At 40.5% G+C, this 21,158-nt stretch overlaps 1 protein-coding gene and 1 long non-coding RNA gene across 4 annotated transcripts; one reads left to right on the forward strand and one right to left on the reverse strand.

Annotated features, from left to right (window-relative positions):
* Positions 1-408: 408 nt before the first annotated feature.
* Positions 409-2,313, reverse strand: LOC309702772. Of its 2 annotated transcripts, none has more exons than XR_014275723.1 (3): positions 2,247-2,313; positions 1,770-1,827; positions 409-824 (listed from the first exon to the last, which is right to left on the reverse strand). It is a non-coding gene; the product is annotated as an uncharacterized lncRNA (long non-coding RNA). The 2 variants fall into 2 exon arrangements; XR_014275724.1 differs by having other exon boundaries at positions 1,770-1,824; positions 2,247-2,281.
* A 7,597-nt stretch (positions 2,314-9,910) lies between these two features.
* Positions 9,911-20,858, forward strand: LOC309702681 (protein NLRC3-like). 2 transcript variants are annotated; one of them, XM_082527290.1, is made up of 11 exons: positions 9,911-10,010; positions 11,960-11,989; positions 12,197-12,286; positions 12,559-12,681; positions 13,195-13,246; positions 13,840-14,056; positions 14,154-15,948; positions 16,209-16,382; positions 16,753-16,926; positions 19,472-19,518; positions 19,594-20,858. In XM_082527290.1, exons 2-11 carry the CDS (start codon positions 11,982-11,984, stop codon positions 20,133-20,135), a joined length of 3,222 nt encoding a protein of 1,073 aa, XP_082383416.1. In that variant the 5' UTR covers positions 9,911-10,010; positions 11,960-11,981; the 3' UTR covers positions 20,136-20,858. The 2 variants fall into 2 exon arrangements, with proteins under 2 accessions (XP_082383416.1, XP_082383417.1); XM_082527291.1 differs by lacking the exons at positions 9,911-10,010; positions 12,197-12,286 and having other exon boundaries at positions 11,967-11,989.
* The last annotated feature ends 300 nt before the right edge of the window (positions 20,859-21,158 follow it).

The raw sequence follows: 21,158 nt of genomic DNA on the forward strand, positions 1-21,158 counted from the left end.
AACGTGAAATGATTTGCAAAGTGTGACAGTGTTACAGCTGCAGAGAGCTATGGCGGTATCTTTGGAAGCTGTTTACATAGCTAATAATATACGATGTAACCATGGAGACAGTCACGTGAGCTAGCGGTGCATGTTTACTACAGTGAATAAGGTGATTGCGTGCACAGCGTCCACACGCTGCAGAGGGTAAAGACATTACTTCAATATTGTTTTATACTGATATATATTTGCCTTCTGTTGACCATCACCTCAGGTTCACCATCACAGTTTCAGCAGACAGATGCACACTGTCTAAATATGAACACATTCAAAAACTCATGTCTCAGAAATAAGCACAGCTGTTCATGTTTGTCATCAGAGTTTTATTTGTAAGAAAATTATAAGCTTCATATTGTGCATCAAATAAAAGAACATTTTACAACTCTGAGTCAACAGAAACAGGAAACAGAAATGTCTCTAATGTAGACATGTACAGTGTAGTGTAAGCATTAAAAGATCATAAAGGAAACACTAACATTCATGTGAAACTAATTGTAATAAAAAAAATGAACAGGTGGTTTATAGATGTAAAAGAAAGAATCTGAAAACAACACTTTTTTGGTCTAAGTGATCAAAGTAGAAAACAGAACTGATGTTCAAGAACAAACCGTAGCTGCACTAATATTACATATCGTTGTACTGAACAGACATGTTGCTTTTAAAACCACATGCAGTGTGTGACCGTGACTGTTCACTGAGACCATGAACGCCACTTCGCTGAAGCCTTCGCCTTCTTCTTCTTCTTCTAAATTGGAAGCAGAAGGAGCACGAGCTGCTTTGATCTACTGAAAGGAAAAAGCAGAACATCTGAGCTGAAACCAGTCAGCTGAAATCATTAAGACAGGAACAAATTCAATGCAGTGTCTCAGGTGGCTTAGCCTGTTACAACTGTTGATACAAGCTAAATACGGTTAACACACAGTGTCAGGGAGCTCCAGTGTGGGAACTAGTGGCTTTAGGTTTGTAGTCATTTAACTTTCATCCATTCATTCATTTAATTCAGGAGGAAGAAATGTCAGGTTGATGCAGGCTGGTTACATGCATTTGGTCCCATGCTGTCTTTAACTAAATGACTTGGTTCACTTTATGGCTGGGCTGTATGTGGGGTTATATCATGTTATTTGGGCAGGAGTTCCTGTCCCCTGTTAGGCTTAGAAAGTTTCTCCATAAGTAGAGTTTCTAACTCTTCTAGCACATCTGTGGCTGACAGCTTTTTGGTGGCTCTTTTTACCCCACACTGGTTGTGAGTGTGTAAATAGCCCCACTAGTTCTTTTGGGTTGCAGTTAACTTGGGAGGAAGAGGTAGGTCTGCCATGACTAGATGAATAACAATTATCTGGGATATATAAATTTCATAATGCATGCATGTATCTCTATAAACCTGCCTGAGGGCTGCCATTTTTACATTCAGTTATTTCTCTGTTGAATCTAAATAATGAATGTGTTACCGTTAAACTGACACTGGTCAGTGTAAATGGCTCATTGGGACACAGAAACCTTTAAATTAAACCCGATCACCTGATATCAAGTGTCAAACAATATCAAAGCTGTAAAAGATGTTTACAGTCAGAATTTATAAAACTATGATTGTAAATAAATTCAAACAAGTGAGCTTTTCTCTTTGTGCTGAATATCAACACTGTGATTTCTTAGACTGTAAGCTTTACTTTAGCACAACCAGTTGTAGAAGCTGCCACTCCAAATGTCTTTTGATAACAAGAAAAAAATACCTTTTCAGTCCACGGCCTGAAGTTCTTCTCTGACATCTTCTGCCATCAGCTTTGTCTGCTGGTTTGAAGACAATAAACCACAAAAAAGATGATTTAGTCACTTTGTCTGCGTCATGCAGCTTGAATGTGTCGTGTAATGATGTTGAATAGCCGTCGTTATCCCTCTGCTGTGTCAGTAGGATTGTACTGTACAGCATCTCATTGATATGTGAGGAATGCTAATGTAAACAGACTTACATCATTAAAACATAAAGGGCAGGAGATATTTAGATATTTTTATATTTATATTACATTTTATAGCTGACGGATATTACTAAATAGATAGAATTTACTAAATAGCTGGATGAACATGAAAAATATGTCTATAATAACAAATGACCATGAGAGCCAGTAGAATTAATTCAACTGGACACTCAAAAGACGTCCTTAAATGCTCTTTAAGTGGCAGAACAGATGAACAAACAGTTAATCGCTTACTTGAGATGACATCTGCTCAGCTACTTTGAAAACAGCTTCTAACTGGTTCCTCCTTTAACAGGATGACTGCTCAGGTCATCATGCAGTCCAGCAACCTTTATGGTTCTGCTTTGATTCACCAGGAACTATTAGGGAAACTTTCCAGCGCCTCCTGTGAAAGACACAGGGATAAACACAAGCATTTATTAACATGTTCCACAGTCTTCCAGTTTGATTTTCTCATCCTGTGGACAACAACGTACATGGATGCAGGTTTATTGTTAACTTTTGTAAGGTTTATTTAGTGAACATATCCAGCTGCAGCTCCACTGTGATCCTGAACTGGATAAGCACTTAAGAAAATGTGTCAATAAATGGACAAACATCAACTTACTATATTTATCCAAACAGACGGGACCAATAATGCTTCACTGAGTTAGAGACTTTAATGTCTCTTCTATGTAAGAATGTCTCGTGCTGATAGACCTGCAAACTTGACAACAAAGGTTTTTCAGACTACATGTAGCTGTCCTCTATGTCAGCTCACACATTTACATTCATGTCACACTTATTTCTGCTTTCCCATTTTATAATTATTACTTACATTTTGATTAGATACCTTGAGTTTGTAAATGATCAGATTACATAATTGGAATACAATGTATCCAATTCAGGGTTGCGGGAGGATGAAGCCTATCCCAGCTGATACAGGACAAAGACAGGCTGCCAGTTTATCGCAGGGCTAACACTTAAATGTTTGATATTTCTTATAATAATCATAATTATGACTATTATTTAAAGGTTTCTTTATAAATACATTTTGATTTTTTTTATAACCTCTAAAATATAAACCTGAGCTGTTTCAGATTCTGACCTCACTGCAGCTCCCTCTTGGAAGTACGTCTGCTTCTTGTCTACCCCCAGTGTTGACCGCCTGCCCTTGATATCACGTACTGTACCTGAGGAACAAAAAAGGACAAACACTTGCCTTCATTTAAAAGCACATTCATACAGAGGTAATCTATGGAAACACACTAGTTCACCCTTTGGGAGAAATCAGTTCCTGTGAAACATTTCTGTATATGAACATCATGTGGAGAATGAATCAAATGAGTTCTTCCGGTGACTCAGCAGTCCCACACTGACAAATGAAATCTAGTTAAACTATTAAGCATATTTGCTCTTCTGAAATCTGTGTTAAACAACAACAAACATAAATTAGTAAAAAAAATACAGCTGAGTAGAGGCTTTACAAACCACCAGCAGCCATAATGCTAAATTTTAATCTTCAAATGTTTCTGAGCCGTCTTCAACCTGCTTTTAACACATTAAAGTCCCACAGTCAATGCAGCCTGACTCAATCCTAGATGTTCAGCACACAGAGACACAGAGGTACTGTTTAAAGTTTAGTGATAACCCGAGTCACTGATCATTTACAGTATTACAGAGTCTGGCAGTCTTTGCATGATGTCCACGTCACTGTAAGTTTCTAGCTGACTCTCAGGTGTGACAGGTGTGTCAGCAGGAAAGAGTAATAATAACCTGCATCCTGAGGTTTGTCATGCAGGATTAAAGGAGCCAGGCTTTGTACACACAGCTAGGATTGTATTTTACACTGACCCTGGGTCAGTATAAGTATCATACAGTTTAAACGAAGCACTGAAACTTGCACATATTTATTACAGATGCACTGAAGCTAATCGAGATATTTGCTGTCAGTCTGTGGCTGTGATTAAACACTTTACTGAAAACTTTATTAACTAGTAACTTCATCAGTCATGACAGAAGCTAATATTTCTGTGCTAACATCGTTTAACCAGTAACAGCTTTACTCCAATATAAGCTAACGTTTACACCGTAACTTTAAGCTAGCACCATAAAGACGGTAAAACACGTAATAATATCTACAAATGCATCTTAAAGCTGTTATATTAGCACTCCGTGTATTACTAAGATAACCACATTAACATTACTGACACTCGCTGACTTTTAATGGTCATTCTATAAATGCTGTCCGTTTAAATGGTCTTACCTGTACACACTGCATATCCACCGGATTCCAGCCAGAGTGGATTCTGGAGTCTTCCACGCTCCTGTTAGTGATCCTCCATCTGGATGGATGAGAACAACCTTCTGAACAATCTAGCAGGAGATGGCCCATATCTATGGGACTGATTTGTGCTAATAACGCCCATTGTATGGACTGATAACAGCCGAAGCGGGTGAATAAACCCAGTAGCTAGCTGTGCCATTACCCAGCATACATCACTCCCTCCGTAAATGCAATAAACGATACAAAAGCATCGTTCTACCTGTTTTTCAGGTAGTTGTTTACATTATATAATTTATTGTGTTCTGTATACGTCACTACAATGTGATTTGGAAAATGTCTAAATATACCGACAACAGGCACTTCCGCAGCAATCTCTTCAATCGGAGGACCCTTCACGTCAATTCCCGACGCGAGAGGGGTACCCTGCGCGTCCATAAGTGCAGCAGAGGGAGCCTGACCATGCGTCACACGTTTGACGAGTTGGGAGTGAGAAGGTGTTGTCACAGCAGGTTTCACACGTTGCATGAGTGGTGAATACCTAGGTGTGAGGAACAGGGAGAGATGGTCCAATTGTCCAATGTGGGGGAGGGGTGTGGCTTTGTAGGCTCCAGCCAGGTTGGAATACACATGGTCTAAAGTCTTGTCTCCTCTGGTGTGGCAGGAGACATGTTGGTGGAATCTGGGGAGGACTGTCTTTAAGTTGGTGTGGTTGAAGTCGCCAGCAACAATAAAAGCAGCCTCGGGGTGTTTATTCTGGTGTTTGTTAATGGCTGCAGAAAGTTCTTTCATGGCCAACCTAGCATTAGCGTCGGGGGGTATATACACGGCAGTGAGTATGATAGAAGTGAGTTCTCTGGGGAGGTAATAAGGTCTGCATTTGACCATTAAAAACTCCGCATTAGGTGAGCAGCGACTCTCAGTAGTAGTGGAGTTCATGCACCAAGCATTGTTAATATAAATGCACAAACCTCCACCTCTGGTCTTGCCGGAGTCATCTGCTAGCCTGTCGGCTCGGTGTGTGTGGTGTCCTGCTAACTCGATAGCATTGTCCGGGCAGCTGTTGTTCAACCATGTTTCGGTGAAAAACATGACATTTGAGTCCATAATCCGTCTGTTGTTAGTGATGGAGAGCCGTATCTCATCCATTTTGTTTGCCAGAGAACGGACATTGGCGAGGAAAATACTGGGTAAAGGCAGCCGGTGTGGTGTTAGCTTTAGCTTAGCCCGTAGCCCTCCGCGCCTAAGGAGTGTAAGGAGTGCAGTGAAACCAGCACTGAATCAGTTTTTAACAAAAAATGGAAACATAAAAAAAATTAAGGGATTCTCACGTCTCATGACTCATTTACATAATGAACTATTCTGATTCTTAACCCCTAATTTATTTATTCTTTGAATTTTCTTTTAATTTATTTGGCCAAGTTTGTGGACACAGACACACACAAACACACAGACAGTGAGCACACATTAGGTAAGAAAAATCAAGTTACAGAAATAATAAAAAGGCAAATTTACACCAAAGAGTGGGGCTGTTACTGAGATGGTGAGCTCAGGTAGAGTGAAAGAGAACAACAGCGCTGTTCTTGTAATCACTGTTTTTTTTTTTTTTTTTTGGGGGGGGGGGGTGGGATTTTTTGCCTGTCCCGTTTGGCTCTTTTGCCATCAGAATTATTGTCTAAAGGCAAAGAAAGATGCCCAATGGATTTACTTTACCAAATTGACCATCCCAGCCTGGCCATAATGGTCCATTTGATTCACCTTTTATTGTTTATTTTATTTTCACCTGCTGAATACGGGACAGACTTGACTGGGGGAAAGAAGGGGAGAAAGAAAGAGGGAAAGAGAAACAGCTGAGAAGAGGGACGGGGGAGAAGGGCAAAAGACAAAAACCAACAGAATGGGCAGAAAAAAAAATGCATATATCGATCACCTGGATCACCTGTTGAGAAAGAAAAAAGAAAACAAGCAGAAGAGAACAAGAGTAATAGAATAAACAACATCACAATGATATATGGGAATATGACAGTAAATACTAAATATTAAACATTATTGTGCAGCACATAAGATCAACAGAACACAGTGTGCTTTGGGGTAGGAGCCAAAAAGGGTGTAGTTTGTGTGTGTGAGCACCCGTGTGTATACCTGTGAGCATGGACGCGCTTGTTTTTTTAAAAGGTTCCTTCATGTAATGATCTGCTAGAGGGTGTGGGGGGGCCACAGCCCCATCCTCCAGGGCATGAAGCAGGTATGGAGTTGATCAAAACTCCAGACATCCAGAGGCCCCCAGAACACAAGAGATCATGGAAGACCAACAGAGGGGCAGCCGCGCCACTGTTCCAGTAAGAGCTGAGGAGAGTCCCAGATGAGGGCTCGCCCAGCAGCCGCGGAGCAGAAGTCAGGGGGAGTTGCAGTGACGCGCCCGTGAGCTCCGCCGGCAGCCAGCTGTGCCTGAGTGACCGAGCCCCAGGCCGAGAGGCCGGGGGCACCCCACCTCCGAAGTGGCCCGAGCGAGCCCCAGGCTCCAGACCCCGATAAGCGGCCGCCAAGGAGTGAGCCGGTGTGTACCTGGACGCCCACCCCCAGACACAAAGAACCACCAATGCACCGATGTCTGAGGGAGTCTGCCACTGGCAGGGGAAGTAGTGGTGGGGGGAGATAGGCCTCCAAACCTTGGAGGGCCTGAGATGTCCCCAGAGAGGTGGCGTCTGATACCCAACCTGACATATAGACACAGACATACAGGCACACACAGATACAAACATCCATTCCCACCCTCATGCCCTCATGTGCACTCCACACTCAACCAACGTGGAGACAGACATAAAGAGACGCTGTACACACGATCACACTCCCCAAGCGTACTCTACCAACCGGGTCTAGGTACCCTTGCCCCTGGAGGGGGGAACTGCACCCAGACCCAGGTGGTGTTACCCTTTTCCCTGTGGTGGGGAGAGGCAGACTGCCCCGACTCCGCAGCAGCAGGGAGGCCCCACACTCCAGACCGCAGTCGGACGGCCAACTCCTCCTCCTAGCCCCCCCGCTCCAGCAGGCCGCAGAGAATGGGGGTGAGAGAAGACTCCAAACCTCCTTCCGCCCGCTCATTGTAGTGTTAGTGTATGTGTGTTCTAAGGTGCATTTAAAACCCAGGAGGGCATGGAGCTACCTGCCAGAGAGCAGCAGGTAAGCGCATAGTCCCTCCTGCTAGCCCTCAATGTCTACGTGTATTTAAAATTGAGAGGTGGGCAACGACGCCAGGGGTGGGGTGTACACCCTGATGGTACTTTGGATTCCGTGTATCGTGCCCACCCCCAAGATCCTATATGTATGTGTAATGAGAGTGTGAGTAATGTGAATGTCTAAGTTGTGGGATCAAATTGAGGGAGATGCAGCCAGAAGGGGACGGGGGGGGGGGGGGGACGGGGGGTAGCCTCCTCTGCACCCTGGTGACATACCCCTACTCCATGGCCCTGCATGTGGCATCTTGTAATCACTGTTAAAATGTTTACTGGGAAAAGCTCCTTCATCAAAACACCTGACAACAATCTCTGACATGAAGAAAAGCAAACTTTGTAGCTGCTCCATCCAACACCGTTTGTTTAACACAGAGAAAAATCTGCAGATGAACTTTTAACTTAATCCACATGTTTAATTTACAGGCATATTTTACACAGAAGTGATGCCTGCAGCAAACAGGGGTGAGTCTGTATTATTTTCAAGGGTTTTGTGACATTTTCCAGATTGAAAGTGACACAATGTCAAATATTGAGTTCATTGAACTGCATTTATATTCAAAATCATAAAAGCACAAATCTTTTTTCACAAGTCAAGAAAAATGGGCCAATAAAACTCTGAGCCAATGACCTGAGATTGGACACTGAATTATTATCAATATTGATAAACATCTACACCATCATAACATCTTATTTATTTGCATCAAATCACAGGATAATTATTTGTCTGGTTTTATATTTAGAGTTCATAATGAAATATTTGCCTTCGTATTGGGATTTTTTTTATTAACCTCTGGGGGGTCCTAGAAAAATGCATACACTATCGGACCTAGAGCCACAAATCGACCACGCCCAAAAAAGTGCTATGAAAAATTTATATATTAATATTTTATTCCACTTTAAATTAGCCAATCTTTTAAAACTACTTCTCCCTGAACTATCCATGTAAAGTTTTAATTATATTTCGGGGGTTTTAACCCTTTTAATCGCAGTTTAATTACATGAGCGCACCGTTTTTTTTAGCCCCCCAAAACAAAACGAAATATTAAAAAAAAACAACATTTGAAGTAATATTTGATTGTTATTATAATTAGGCCTTTAGATGGACTAAAGATTGGCACCAACCTTCATTTCGATCGCCTTTTTTTTTTTTTTTCAGGACCAGAAAATGGTCTCCAGGCGGCAAATGCTCCTCCTCTAGGCCGAAATCAGTGCATCCTCCCGGGTTAACTCCCGACGATGACCGGGGCATGTTGCGTCGGACCCCTTTTTCCAACACACACGTCCGGTACCACGTCACAACAAATACGTCATTTCCTGTTGATTAAAAAAAAAAAGCACCCTCAAATGGTCCTAGGGGCCGAAAATGGTCCCGCCCGATCAGCGGGCGAAGCCGCTGCTGCACGCCGGAAATGAGGCTTCGTTTCCCGCAGGTCTGTTTAAGCAGCCCGCTGTTTTCCAGCCCGGGGTCAAATGTGGAGCAAGGGCGCCACCCGGTGGACAAATAAAAAAATTAAAACTCTAAGGCCAGTACTGCAAACGGAAACGGAAACATAACCGATCACGATCGATTTGACCGTAATTTTTTTGCCGTGAAAAATAGCGTTTATAATGGGTTTCAATGGGGCACAAATCGACCACTAGGACCGATAGTGTAAGTTTGTCTGTAGCTTAGCCACTGAAGCTAATTTCCGGAAGTCATACTGAAATTTTAACAGTAAATGTGACCGAACTTTTTTTTGCAGACTTTCGCTATATTCCATTCAACACAGTGCAAATGGCGTGTAAATGAACAATGAAAAATGGCACAAATCGACCCAAGACCACCCAGAGGTTAATCATAAACGACTATGACACAGCTGATCTAAGTGTGCCAAAGAGACACATAAACACGAGCTCATATTAGTTCCTATTACAGAGGATCATATTTTTTTGTTTCAAGGTCAACACACACACATAATAATTATTTTTTTTTACTCCTGTTTTACTGTTGTCTTCAAACTTTACTCATAAAACCAAACCCAATAATAACTGTGTGTTTCTTCGAAGTTACTGAAAACTGAACAGAAGCTGTTGTGAACACAAACAGAGGAACAAACTCGCTGATGTAACCTCACCCAGGCAGCCGGGCGTGATACCTGTGTTTGGATATGAAAGTAGACTTGGTTCTGTGTCCTGTAAGGGCTGATGAAAAAGGTACAGAGTGAAAGAAGGACACACGGCAGACGTATGTATTTTATCTTTCATTTATTTTTACTGTAATTCTGTCTTCTGTCCTGCTACCAATGAATTATTAGCCAGTCAGCTATCTGGTGAACGTGGTTAAATATTTCAGTCAGCACACATCATCATGTGAAGCTAAGTCCAAACAGCTGATTATATGGGATAATGTTGTCCTCTGAAAGGGGCTCGTGACCACAAAACCTTTGAGAACCTTTTTACTGGACTGAGGAGGCTGAAGGTTTCCCACTGCAGGCAGAACAGACTCTGTTGGAAGGACTAAAGGTGAGACATGAACCATGAATTCGTTTTTTTTCTGTTTTCAGACAATCAGATGATGGTTTTATGTGCTTTGACAAAACCGTTAATGCCTCTGGGTGATGAGCGCTCTTTCTAATTTATCATGTTTCTGATTTAGGCGGCTGGATCATTTCTGACTTTGTCAGGACGCAGAGCCCTACAGTTCTTAAGATAATTATTATTCGATTAAAATGTTTTACGCCATTTAGTAACTGCATAATTTATGTTTAGTTGTTCAAACCCTTTACTTGATAGATGAAATTCAGTAGCCAGGGGCAGGAAATTCAGCAAAACATCAGAACAAGGCAGTGTTTTCCCAGTTTAACCAGTTTAACCAGTCTAACAGTGTAGGCGTGTCATCAGTACAGTGAGCACCTGTATTCAAAACAATAACATATAAGAGGAAAAACAAGGAAGTGAGCTACAGAATAAAACACACTGATAGTGGACATTTGGTGAGCTTTGAAATATTTTCATTTTATTTATTTATTTTTTTTAAATTAAAATGTTTTTATTGTATTATTTTAAGATGTTTCTTTAAATCCTGCAGTGGTTACACACAGTCTAAGAATGAAAGAAAAGCTGAGAAAGCTGAAGAAGAGCATCATTTCTAAAATGTGTGTTATGTGATCTACGATGTGTAGCAGGAAAATACTTTTACTTAAATACAGACTCAAACTCCTGAAGTATAAAGTGGTGAAAGTAAGAAAAGATCTTAATAGAGAAAGCACAGAATCAGATCTTATCCCAGTGCAGACAGCAAACAGCTGCAGACAGACAGTGGTCGCAAATTTTGAAGCCACCCTGATAACCTTCTCCCACCAACGATGTAGAGATCCAACTCAAAAAGATGCGAAAGAGGCGAAGAGGAAAAGAGTAGAATTCTTGGAACAGAGTTTAATACACTGAATCATATGAACAGCAGGAAAAATACATACAGACATTTAGCAAGAGAATTACATAGCAGAAAGCAAGCAAAGCAAAACCCCGGGGTGTACAGCCTTAAGCACAGACAGCAGAGCAACACAGAGATGAAGCAGCAGCAGGAGGAAAAAAGCGCTGGGGGTGTCGTCTGGTCCCCTAATATATATGGACCAGTATCCCCGCCCCCTGCTGCTGGGTAACTTTCCTACGCGCCCAACACAGCTGCAGGGGTCAAGTAGAGTCCGAGGTCTTGGCCAAAGGCCAGTCAGGACCCCTTGCGCTGGCTTATCACAACAGGTCATGACACGGTCAAACATCACACATTAATCCTAATTATTAAATCTCATACAGCAAGTGGCACAATCTTAAACACTTCAGTGTAGTTCAAAGTATGTGTGTGTGTGTGTGTGTGTGTGTGTGTGTGTGTGTGTGTGTGTGTGTGTGTGTGTGTGTGTGTGTGTGTGTGTGTGTGTGATTATATCGTATGATATTTTATCGTGATGTGTTCAGGATCTCTGTTACAATGTTACTGTTTTGGTTGTGCTGCATGAAAGACGTTGAGTGTGTATTAGGGAAGGTTAGTTAGGAGCTGGAGAGTGAGTTATTCAGGCGAACTCTCAACAGCATTAACTGCCCTGTTACTGTAAAACCTTAATAAACCTCGGTGAAGCAAAATGTCTTGCGCTTAAGACTCTACATGAAAGTTAAAATATATATGTTCAGTGCACATAGATATATAGAGTATATAGTTACATAGTTATACATATCAAACAAAAATCCACCACAAGACAGTGTTCAGGAAGATGATGAAAAAGTGAATCTTTGATCTGATTTATATCATGTAAGTTTTTTTTATGTTTTTTTTTATGTTTTTTTTATAATATATTATATAATATAATATAAAACTATTATTATACTTAAACAAGTCACCACCTTCTCCCTATCAAATATCTCAATAAACATAAAAAAATTAAAATATGTGTTTTATTCTCACTTTTCTCTTCCATCAGGTGACTGCAGGTTTTTACCAACATGGAAAGGTATCACACAAAACCTTGCATTATCTTCACTGCTAAAAGAACAAAAACAGAAGTGATTTCATACATGCAGTAACTCTCTACAACAAACCTGCTCTCTGTTTTGTTAATTCAATTTAACCCTGCAAAGTTTTTCCAGCGTATGTTCCACCTGGAGATTAGAAAAGTGTATATATATAACCCTGCCTTATTCTTTTCCTCACTCCTCAGACCAGACTCTCCTGAGCCTGAGACCAGACCCAGATCTCCAGAGAAAGACCGTCCTGACTTTAAAAGCAGGAAACTGACTCCTGATGAGAGGTAAGACTTAACAAAATGTTAAACGTATCTTAACTCCATGAGTAAACAGTGAGAAGGTTTGGTTTAGTCATTGATTATTAATTTTTTTTTAGCTTTGTTCACAAAAAGAAGAATAAACAAACAGACTAAAGAGAACATTGTGAAGAGCATCAAAGTTTTTAGCCTTACTGTAATATTATCACTGTGACAAGCTCCAAGTTTATCCTACTTTTTGTGTCTGAAGGCTAAAAATGTAATTTCTCTGCCTGATGGTCTTTTTCTCTGTTCACCAGGATCACTGAGACACCAGATGCCCCTGAACCTGAATCTGGACCCAGCTGTGTGTCTTTGAAGAGTGATCGGTCAAGATATTTCATCTTTAACTTTAAAGGAACAAAGTCTGCTGCTGCTGAGGAGTAAGACATTCACATTTACCTTACAGCTCTGTGGTACACCTGGCCTCAGTCCTGAGATTAAAGAGCTCCATGTGTAAGACTGACAGGCTGCTGATACGATTTTTTAATGTGTATTTTAAGTTTTTTTACTCAGAAAAAAGCTTCAGCTGCTGCTGTAAGATGCTTTTACTTGCTGCTGGTATTTTAAAGGCACAAAGGTCAAATTTGAAATGAAACACTTCAACACAACAACACGAATCTGACTTTTTTAATGTGATGATGTAATGTGCAGGAAATATCCATAATATGGTCATTACAAGAACACTGGTACAGAACCATCACTGACCTGTTAGTTTTGGACTAGTGGAGTTAAATAAATAAATAAATAAATAAGTCTATAAATTAACATAATAGGTTTGTTACAGCACAGTTGTGCTTGTTTTAATCAGGATGATTTTCTAACAGTAGAAGAAGAAATCTTTGGCTTGTATTTATGTGCAAAATGGTTCAAATGTCTTCATAATGTCTCCAAAGAGCTGATCAGGAGAGTCTGCAGCATCAAACTGATCTGGACTCAGTATTTAAGGTTTGTACATGTACACCAACCTCTGTTTGTAACTATTTTCATGTTGCACAGTCCAATATTCATCATAAAATAATGGCAAAATATCAGAAATAATTCAACAGGGAAATAATTTATTACTTTATTTGTATTTATAAAACACTTTTCAAAACAAAGTTTCAGCATAACTTTATAACACGACCTGAAAATAAGGTGAAAGTACCCTGTACTTACGTGGAATTTGCAGGAAACTACAAGGTACATAAGATGTAAGATGGGGAAATAACCGAGTACTTAGAATTATTTAATTTAATTTATGTTATTATTTTATTGTTTCCTTTGTTAAATTCAAAACACACAAAACAAATCTGTGAAAAATGACACACACAAAATGACACACTTATCCAAGAACTTATCCTTATCTTATAACAATGATATTTTGGAATTATATATTTTTTTCTCTGACAGAAGTTTTAATTTAATTAGTTACCTGCATATCTTTTAACGCTGTATTTCTGTTAAATTGAAAACACACAAAAAACAAATCTGTAAAAAAGTATTTTTTACAATGAAGATCTGATTTTCGTTAATTTCAGATTGTGTCATTTATTTTCCAGAGTCTGGAGGAAAACATTATCATGTTTGTGAAGAACGAGCTAAAGAAGATGCAGAATGATCTGAATCCAGATTATTCAGAGTGTCAGAGGGATGAAGAGGTGTTGGACAGTGAGGAAGAGAAGCAGAGAAGGAGCAGCAGAGAGGCATTTCTCAAACTTGCAGTTAACTTCCTGAGAATAATGAAACAGGAGGAGCTGGCTGACTGTCTGCAGAGCAGTGAGAGGATTTCTCTTCATAAATTCAGTCTTTAATGGAATGAAATTGTCAAAATTTCCATTACTATAACACTCATGTTTCTGTTGCTTTCCTGTAGAAAGTCCTGATCCACTTTGTGAGAACACATTTAAATGTAACCTGAAGAAGAAGTTCCAGTGTGTCTCTGAGGGGATTGCTAAACCAGGAACCCGAACCACTCTAAATCAGATCTACACAGAGCTCTGCATCACAGAGGGAGGGACCGGAGAGGTCAACACTGAACATGAGGTCAGACAGATTGAAATGTTTTCCTGGAAACCAAACAGACCAGAAACAACAATCAGGTGTGAAGAAATCTTTAAAGTCTCAGCTGAAAGAGACAAACCAATCAGAACAGTTCTGACCAAAGGAGTGGCTGGCATCGGGAAAACATTCCTGACACAAAAGTTCACTTTGGACTGGACTGAAGACAAGACCAACCAGGACATCCAGTTCATTTTTCCATTCCCATTCAGAGAGCTGAATTTACTGAGGGATAAAAAGTTCAGCTTAGTGGGACTTATTCATCACTTCTTCACTGAAATCAAAGAAGCAGGAATCTGTAACTTTAAAAAGTTCAAAGTTGTGTTCATCTTTGATGGTCTGGATGAGTGTCGACTTCCTCTGAACTTCCACATCACTGAGATCCTCACTGATGTTACAGAGTCCACATCAGTGGATGTGCTGCTGACAAACCTCATCAGGGGAAAGTTGCTTCCTTCTGCTCACATCTGGATAACCACACGACCTGCAGCAGCCAATCAGATCCCTGCTGACTATACAGACATGGTTACAGAGATCAGAGGGTTCACTGACCCACAGAAGGAAGAGTACTTCAGGAAGAGACTCAGAGACAAGGAAGAGGCCAACACCATAATCTCTCACATGGAGACATCACGAAGCCTCCACATCATGTGTCACATCCCAATCTTCTGCTGGATCACTGCTACAGTTCTAGAGAGTTTGTTAAAAACCAAACAGGCTGGAGGAAAGCTGCCCAAGACACTGACTGAGATGTACATTCACTTCCTGGTGGTTCAGACCAAAGTGAAGAACATCAAGTATGATGGAGGAGCTGAGACAGATCCTCTCTGGAGTCCAAAGAGCAGTAAGATGATTGAGTCACTCGGGAAACTGGCTTTTGAGCAGCTGCAGAAGGGAAACCTGATCTTATATGAATCAGACCTGACAGAGTGTGACATTAATGTCAGAGAAGCCTCAGAGTACTCAGGAGTGTTCACACAGGTCTTTAAAGAAGAGAGAGGGCTGTACCAAGAGAAGGTTTACTGTTTTGTCCATCTGAGTGTTCAGGAGTTTCTGGCAGCTCTTCATGTCCATCTGACATTCACCAACTCTGGTATCAACCTGCTGAAAGAAGAAGAAACAGCCTCAGTGCAGACTGGAGAATCTTCAGTAAGACAGTTCTACCAGAGTGCTGTGGACAAGGCCTTAAAAAGTCCAAATGGACATCTGGAATTGTTTCTTCGCTTCCTCCTTGGTCTTTCGATGCCATCCAATCAGGATCTCCTACAAGGCCTGCTCACACAAACAGGAATCAGCTCACAGATAAATCAGGAAGCAGTCAAGTACATTAAAGAAAGGATGAATGGCGCTCTCTCTCCTGAAAAAAGCATGAATCTACTCCACTGTCTGAATGAATTGAATGATGACACTGTAGTGAAGGAGGTCCAGCATCAACTGGGTTCAGGACACCTGTCCAAAGTTGATCTCTCTCCTGCTCAGTGGTCAGCTCTGGTCTTCATCCTACTGTCATCAGAAACAGGTGTGGATGAGTTTGACTTGAAGAAATATTTAGCTTCAGAAGAGGCTCTTTTGCAGCTGCTGCCAGTGGTCAAAGCCTGTAAGAAAGCCCAGTAAGTATCCAGTTTAATCCTGGCAAGATATTGCTTTAACCCCCTCAAGGCAGGCGTTGCAGATTTGCAACAGTTAAAAGCTAACAACGTGATTACCCCACATACATATTTTATATGTATAAAAGTTTTTTTTTTTACTCAGCAGTACCACTGCAGGTATTCTTTTGTGTATTAGCAACAGAAACTTAATTTGAGCCTGAGAGGGTTAAAGTGTTTATTTGAAAAGGTTGCAAAGTTCACCGATATCCATGTCTTTCTAGGTTGAGTGGCTGTAACCTCACAGAGAGAAGCTGTGAAGCTCTTTCCTCAATTTTAAGTTCTCAGTCCTCCAGACTGAGAGAGCTGGACATGAGTAACAACAACCTCCAGGACTCAGGAGTGGAGCTGCTTTGTGTTGGACTTGGGAGTCCACACTGTATGCTGGAAACTCTCAGGTTAGCTGACTCTTTGTTTCAGGTGATTTGGACATTTCACAACTGTCATTATTTTATAGATGTTAATATGTTGTTTCTGATGTTGTTTCTGTTGTGGTGTAAGCTCTGAAAGAGAACAGTAGAGTAGAAAGTGAAAAACACACACTTCATAAATCAGAAAAATATGACTTTATTTATGATTGTCCATCATAGCAAAAAAGACAGAAAGTCAATGTGTTTTGTTCTTTTTTAAAACTGAGTGAAGAAAAGCCAGTTTGTTTGTCTTTTTAACAACTTTAACTGAAATCAGAATCTGTTAGTTCGACTGCATGTACATCATCAAATTCAGAGCAGTTCATTACAATGATGTGACATGTTGATGTGTTTGAAGGTTGTCAGGCTGTCAGATCACAGGAACAGGCTTCACCTCTCTGGCCACAGCTCTGCGCTCCAATCCCTCCTATTTGAAAGAGTTGGACTTGAGCTATAATCATCCAGGAGACTCAGGAATGAAGCTTTTTTCTGTTCAAAAGGAGGATCCACATGTGAAACTGGAAATACTCTGGTAGGAAAAGAGGAAACAAAGCTGAAAATATTTTTTTCTCCAGGATATTGTAAGGTAACCACTGACCTAATTGCCAGTAAAACAGTCTGTATGTCCAGTTAAATGGGCAGCTGTGTGGGTGAATGACTCAGAACCAATGGCAGCCAAAAGCCCATGTGTGGGCACACAAGGAAGGATACACAGCTTGAAGGAGAATGTAACAAATAGATAAGGATTGGACCCTATTGACTTTTAAAGACTGTGTAAATCTTCCTAGATGCAGATGTTTTAAAACACTGCTTTAAAGTGTGGCTCAAAACACCAACATCACATGACCATGGTTAAGTGAGGTTTTGATGTGTTTAACCCCAGTTCTGACAGGTGCCTTTGTGATGGTTCTGGGTCTGTGATCCAGGGTTTATAGTTTAATTTTGCTGCTTCCTGCTGCGTTCCCTATGGCCTCACTTCATGCTCCACGCAGTCACAGCCTTACCTCCCTGTTTTTATCCAGGTGAGGCGCCACGATTCCCATTTTCATGAACAAGTAATCTGTTCAGGAACATTTTATTTTTAATTATGATTGGGAAGAATAATACATGCTCTCAATTCAATTAAGTACTCAGATTCAAAGTGTAATTAAATAAATATTGACTTAATTGGAATGTTTGCTGTCATAGCCTCCTGAGAATCGAGAAAAAAATAATCTTCTCATTGAACTTTTTATTGTTTTCCTTCCCTTTTTGGAGCTAAAAGAGGCCACCCAAACACATGAAATATCAGTGGAAAGCCCAGGATGTCTTCTATTTAGTAAATGAGTACCTTAGTACACAAGGTACCCCAAAAAGTCAAAAGACTAACTTCTCTCTTCCAGTTTTTTTCTGCAGATGTTATCAAAATGTTTCTAAAAATGTTATCCACAGCATCAAGTGACTTCATCCTCAAACAAAGAGTGGACTCTGCATGCAGGACTCAGTAGCTCTATTGAGGCTGGAAATAACCGAAGCTACAAAACAAAAACAATAACAGGAACAACTTGACTTAATACCAAACAGGCTAACAGAGATTACATGCACCAAGAGGAAGGGGTCAACAACGAGCAGAGTGAAACACAGACAATATATACACAGGAATACAAGCTGGACACACGTTCTCTCAATGAACTCACCACACACTTAGACAGCTGAATTTGAACACACAATATCCTCATCATATTTACATGATGATGAATGACCCACAAAGACTTTCCCTCCTGCTCCGTTATTCCCACTGACGCTTCTGGTGGAAACGTCTCATAAACAACAGGAGAAAGACTCGGACTGAGTTTAGAGGTTGCTGAAATGCTGCTGCAAGAAAGTATGAAACCAATACAGAATATATAATCATGAAAACAAGAATAATCGAAAGTACAAAACCAGAAAAAAACCCCAAACATCCCAAAACTCCAAACGCTGTGTCCACAATCCATCATCCTGGTCACAAAGAGCCAGGTCCAAACAAGGCCGTGGAAAACAAGTCCCCCTCCATGGAGCTTTTCTAAACACAGGAGACAACGCACACTCGACGTCGCTTATCAGCCAAACCACGCCGCCAGTAAAGCCTGAGCTTTACCTGAAAACCTCCTCTTCTCCCTCTCCTTCTCTGTGGTCTAGAGGGACCACCGAAATCGCCTGACGAGGATCCAGTTAATGGAGGAGGGTGGAAAATGCCAGAGGATGACGAGACATCGTGAGGCATCATAGAGGATTGGATGGATAGCAAAGCCAGGCGATCATACACCAGGGCAGCAAATACATCATTAAAACTGAGTGAGAACAGTAGAGCAGAAAAAAATAACACAACAGTAGTAGAGCACGACAAACTGCACCCGGCAGTGGTAGAGCCAAACACAGGCGCCATCATACCGGAAGTTTTAGTTTTAGTTCACCTGGTTGAGAAGATAACTGTAACACTTTTGTTTCATTGTCACCCCTTGCCAATGTTTTGTGTCAGATTGGGTTCCCCAGACTTATTCTCAGTCTGGAGCTTACTGTGTGCCTTTATGCCAAAAAATGCAGAACTACTGTAAGCTTTGAAACAGGATTTCGACTTTCCTGGTGCCAAATAAAAGTGAAGTAAATATTTGTTATTTCATGCAGAGCTGATACAGTCATGTGAAAAGTTAGAATTCTTCAAAAAACGATTCCATCCATCCATCCATCCATTCGCTTCCGCTTATCCTTTTCAGGGTCGCGGGGGGCGCTGGAGCCTATCATAAAGCGATTCCTCTTAAGTTATTCAATTCCTGTGCACTGTGTGCACACAGATTTTTATACATGATTTTGACCTTTTTACATGTCTAATACTCACTGTCAGGTTGTATTTAGGTAATTTAAGAACCTGGTACGGACCAGATGATTTTTTTTTTTAAATTGTGCTTTGATACATCGAACCTTAGAACCGTAGAAAGTGTATATCTGTTTGACTTTATTAAGAGATAAAATAAAACACAAGGTTATTTTCTAGAAAAGATGAATCAGAGAACATAAAGGCCATGTCTGCACACTAAAAGATAATGTGCTCATTTCAGTGTGGAGCCTCAAGGAGTCCAGTGGATGAGACCAGGTCTAATGAAATGTAAGTATTTTTGATTTATGAGCTGCATTCAACAATCTTGTACTGTTCTACATTTTTTGTCACGGTTCCTTTTAGATTTCTGTGATCTGACGCTGGATCCAAACACAGCACACAGAAACCTCAAACTGTCTGAAAACAAGAAGGAGGTGACACATGTGGAAGAAGACCAGCTGTATCCTGATCATGATCTTAGGTTTGATCACTGGCCTCAGCTGCTGTGTACCAACAGTCTGACTGGTCGCTGTTACTGGGAGGTTGAGTGGAGAGGAGAAGTTCATGTTGCTGTAGCTTATGGAGGAATCAGACGGAAAGGAGAAGAGGATGAAAGCAGGTTTGGAAGGACTCATCAATCCTGGAGTCTCAACTGCAGTCATGATAAGGGTTACTATGCAAGTCACAAATTTGATTTAAGAGCCATCCCTCTTCTCCCCTCAGCTCTTTCTCACAAAGTAGCAGTGTATGTGGACTGTTCTGCAGGAACTGTGTCCTTCTACAGTGTCTCCTCTGATAAACTGATCCACCTGCACACCTTCAACACCACCTTCACTGAACCTGTATATGCTGGGTTTAGAGTGAAGCCTGACTCTAGTATCCACCTCTGTGCTGACTCAGAATAATGAACTTACTGTGCAGAGAAATATTCTCACATTGGTGTTTCACACTTTTCCTCACTTAGTATATCAGGTAACTGTCTCGTACATATATTAGTTTGTTTTTCAGTCCAGAGATGTTGGATTAGACTGATTCTCCTGAAAATTTTTTTTTATCATCTTATTGTCTTTGGTGCCTTTTTTTAAGAGCAGATATCAGTTGTTACTTATATACTGCAGTTTAAATACCCACAGGACTGTTAGTGCTGAGGAAAGAGGAACAGTATTTTTAAATCTGTTGCATTACTATCATCTATTACTAAATTTGTTGCATTATACACATTTTAATCATGCTTAGACTGATGGATGAAATCTTTGGAACATATAATTTAGACATTTTAGACGTTGTTGGTTAGACTTTATGATGATGAGCGCTGCAGGCTCTAAATATTTTGTGTTTAGGCGTCTTTAATTTTTTACATTGCATAACTATACATTTGTGTCTCTCTCTTGTTATGCAAATTAAGTAACATTTCACTACAATTAGTTCATGGAGAAAAGCAATATCACCACTGTGTGACCAGTTTTCACAACAACTGATCTGGATGGTTCTGGATCCATTTATTAGTCTGTGTTGATCCAAATGTAGCTTCTAGTACTGCCGATACAAGAAGAGCAGCTTATGGCTAACTGGACGCTGTGGAGTCATCTCCCTTCAGTTCATAATCAATAAAAACAGTCTGACCTCCAGTCTGTGTTTCTTGACTGAACAGAAACAGTTTTACAAGCTCAGATTTGGTTTTTATTCTGTGTTAAAACACACTCATGAAATGTAACAGAAACGGAAAAGTGAAGACAAAAGAATCAAGATCAAAACAGTTGGATTTTTTCTTCTTGACTTCTTGCAGATTCTGTCAGTGTATGTTTACTTCTCCCGTGTATATATGTGTGTAGTATACACACCAAGTGTTATTAAAGTTAGGTTAATTAACAAACTTGATTTATTTAATTTACAAACTTGTATAGAGTAAGTTGCAATTCTGTTAAAGT

The sequence above is a fragment of the Aulonocara stuartgranti genome (genome assembly GCF_965226115.1).
Source record: "Aulonocara stuartgranti genome assembly, chromosome: 3".
Lineage (NCBI taxonomy): Eukaryota > Metazoa > Chordata > Actinopteri > Cichliformes > Cichlidae > Aulonocara > Aulonocara stuartgranti.

Bases quoted from the DNA above. Each gene is read 5' to 3' on its own strand.
- LOC309702681 (XM_082527290.1), top strand. The intron at 14,057-14,153 runs GTGAGAGGATTT...GCTTTCCTGTAG, and splicing joins GGCTGACTGTCTGCAGAGCA to AAAGTCCTGATCCACTTTGT. The intron at 16,927-19,471 runs GTAGGAAAAGAG...TGCTCATTTCAG, and splicing joins GTGAAACTGGAAATACTCTG to TGTGGAGCCTCAAGGAGTCC.